The sequence below is a fragment of the Empidonax traillii genome, unplaced genomic scaffold (genome assembly GCF_003031625.1).
Source record: "Empidonax traillii isolate 1590-97213 ecotype Southwest subspecies unplaced genomic scaffold, ASM303162v1 scaffold816:size509043, whole genome shotgun sequence".
Classification (NCBI taxonomy): domain Eukaryota; kingdom Metazoa; phylum Chordata; class Aves; order Passeriformes; family Tyrannidae; genus Empidonax; species Empidonax traillii.
Window position 1 is genome coordinate 501515 of NW_020956009.1, and position 3292 is coordinate 504806.

The 3292-nt window shown below is 51.4% G+C and overlaps 1 protein-coding gene across 1 annotated transcript; it reads right to left on the minus strand.

Moving 5' to 3' along the window:
• Positions 1-246: 246 nt before the first annotated feature.
• Positions 247-1995, minus strand: SOX18 (SRY-box 18). The gene has a single exon (XM_027901856.1). The coding sequence runs from the start codon at positions 1670-1672 to the stop codon at positions 965-967; it is 708 nt and encodes a 235-aa protein (XP_027757657.1). The 5' UTR covers positions 1673-1995; the 3' UTR covers positions 247-964.
• Between the last annotated feature and the right edge of the window lie 1297 nt (positions 1996-3292).

Below are 3292 nucleotides of genomic sequence, written 5' to 3' on the forward strand. Positions count from 1 at the left end.
AGAAATCTGGAAATGGTTGGGACAACATGTATTTGCGGAAAATATGTGTTCACACAACAAGCACACAAGATGGGAGCAATTATATGAAGATGTTTTAATAATTAACCAGTATAAAACAGTTTGCTCTCCATACAGTTCTAGACAATAAAAGTGTTTGCAGTCATATTTTTCTTTTGTACAAAATTCCAGTCAATTGCTCCACAATATTTACATTTTCATTCCCTTTTCACAAAATATCTCCTTTTTTTCTCCCTCTCCGTTTTTTTTGTTTTGGATTTTTTTTTAGATTTTTTTTTTTTTTTTAAATCCAGCTTTGCTACATAAATGCTTTAGATCTCATGGATATCCCTTGTTTTCTTTTTAAAAAGTCTAATAAAAAAAAAAACCCAAAAGACATTAAATACCATTTTATATATAAAAATGCTTAGTAAAAATATAGTTTTGTTGCCCAATTAAAATATATTGCTGAGAATACAGTAAAAACTGTCCTAAAGCCCACCCCTAATGGGCGCCGACTCTTTAACAGCCCCGGCAAAGTCTTCCTAAACATTTCCCCCGCTACAAGTTTGCCTGCCCTTGGGTTAAATACTGGGGGCAGGTCACTTTGGCTCATCCTGATGTGGTTGTTTCAGGCAGGATTTACTGGAGTTGGTTTTAAAATGCCCCTTGGAGCTGGTGGGAGCTATAGCTGTGCCCTGCCGAGGGCTGGAGCAGGGAGCGCGGCGGGGAAAGGCGTCTATCTGTGTTATATAGTTATACGGTATATCAGTGAGTTCAGCATGGTCTGTCTCTAGAAAAATAAAAATGAAAAAAAAAATTCAAAATAAAAAAGAACAAAAAAAGAAAGCGATGCATTTAATGAGATACTCTAAATATGATGGAGCTCGTGGTTAAAGGAGGATGGCTTTTTGCTTTTAGAGGAGAGTCGGGGCTCTCCTGGTGCGCATCGGGCCGTGGGACCAACCTAACCGGTGATGCAGGGGCTATAGTAAACAGCACTGCTGGCATCGGACAGGGCGGATATCAAACTGCTCTCCTCGCAGGAGATACTTCTAGGAGTCACTTTGGACAGGGAGACATGGTAAGGGAGTCCCGAGGCTTCGGGACGAGTCCTGCTCATGTTCAAATACTGGTCGAACTCGTTGCGGTCAACGTCTGTCCAGAGCTCGGTTTGGTTCAAGTGATCCACGCTCTCCATGTGGTGGGCTTCGGGCGGGGGCGAGAGCTGGCCCAGGTGGGCGGAAAGCCCGTTCTGAGTTCCCGAGCACATCTGGTTGTAGTATATGCTGGAGGGATGGGGAGTCCTCATGGCGTCGGCCAAGTGCGAGGGGGTCTGCGCGTAGGGCACGGCCACGTCCCGCCCCATGCACTTCTCCTGGGGAAACTCCATCTGGTGATGGTGGTGGTAGCCGCGAAAGGGCATCATGTTGCAGTCATCCTGCATGTGCGGAGGGAAAAACGCCGGCTCGGTCTGTTCCAAGACATCCAAGGGAGACATCTCAGGAGTTGGCAAGCCATAGTTTTCAATATCCGACCCCATGGAGTGGAGTTCTCTGAAGTGGTTAAGTGGGGGAGGCTGGGGGTGGCCCGGCTGGCTGCCGCCATGGTGACTCATGCTGAAGTTGTCACTGCAAGGCTGGGAAAGGTTATGCAGGAGGATATTGGGTTCCATCCTCTTGATTTTCTTGGCTTGCTTCTTTCTCCTTGGGCGGTACTTGTAGTTGGGGTGATCCTGGAGATGCTGGATTCGCAGTCGCTCTGCCTCTTCCACGAAGGGACGCTTGTCGCTGGCGCTCAGCGCTTTCCATGACTGGCCTGGAAGGGGAAAGAAAAGCTCTGTGACAACAGCTCAGCCACCCAGCACGGGCCAGGGCACAGGGACACCTAGGGGGAGGCAGTCCTTGGGTGGGAATGGCTCCCTCGGACGGCTTGGTACCTGATTATGGTCCCAGCACTGGCACAAAAAGAGCTGGGGAATGGGAGCCCAAGCCAGTCTATTCCCGTGTCCAGCAGCTGTGCCCAGCACTTCAGTGCTGTGAGAGAGTGGGAGAACACCCAGAGGGGCCACAGAAACCCCTCTGCCAGGGCTGGGGATTCTGCCTCCCACTGCCCCATGGCACAGTCCAGCCCCTGGTGTGCCTCCTTCCCTGTATCCCACCTCCACAGCCCTGCACCTCTGCAGCCCAAATCACCCATCCCCAAACCCCACAGTGCCATATCCTGAATCCCAAATCCCCACACCCTGCAGCCCCGTGTCTCTGCATCCTGCTGCTTCGTCTGGCCATATCCTGCTTCCCGTAGTCCCGCATCCTGCAGCTCCATCTACCCATATCCTGCTTCCCGTGTTCCCACATCCCGCATCCTACAGTCGTGCATCCCGCATCCTGCAGCCTGTATTCCCATATCCTGCATCCCCACAGCTGCGAACCCCACAGCCCTGCATCTCTGCATCCTGAAGCCCCATTTCCCCGCATCTTTCGTACGTGCAGCACTATATCCTCACATCCCACACCCCATAGTCCCCCATCCTCTAACACCACGTCCCACAGCTCTTGATCCCACAGCCCTGCATCCTTATAGCCCACATCGCTGCAGCCCTGCATCCTTGTAGCTTTCAGCTGGTATCCCTTCAACCCATATCCCTAAAGCTCACAGTCCACAGCTCTTGCAGTCTGTAGACCGGCATCCCCCATCTTCATATCCCACAGCACCCCATCCTTTTTGTGCAGCTCCTGGACCCCCATATCCTTGCAGCCTGGCTAGCAGAGCCCCATATCCTTGCATCCCACATCCTGCTGCCTCATATCCTCACAGATTGCATCCCATAGCCCCTTATCCTTGCAGCGCACATCCCAAATCCCAGTACTGCTTCATCCCACACTCCCAACCCTGAATTCCTGTATTCTACACCCTGTATTCCTCCATCCCACTGCCCTGGACCCCTGCAGTTACAGGAATACACCCTGTATTCCTTCATTCCACTGCTTTGGACCCTCTGACCCATAACCACCTATTCCTACAACCCCAGTCCTGTACCTCAACATCCCTAGCTCTGTACTCCTGCATCTTGCAGCCCTGTGCTCTTGAAGATCACCTTCCCAACCCTGTACCTCTGTACTTTTGTATTCCCAACCCTGTAGACCCACATTCCTGCGTCTTCAGCTCGATACACCCATTCCGCAGTCCTTTACTCTTGTAGCCTGAATCCCCAGACCCACATCCCCAAGTCCCCCAACTCTGGACCCCTGCATCCCACAACCCTGTGCTCTCGCAGCCCACATCCCCAGCCTGC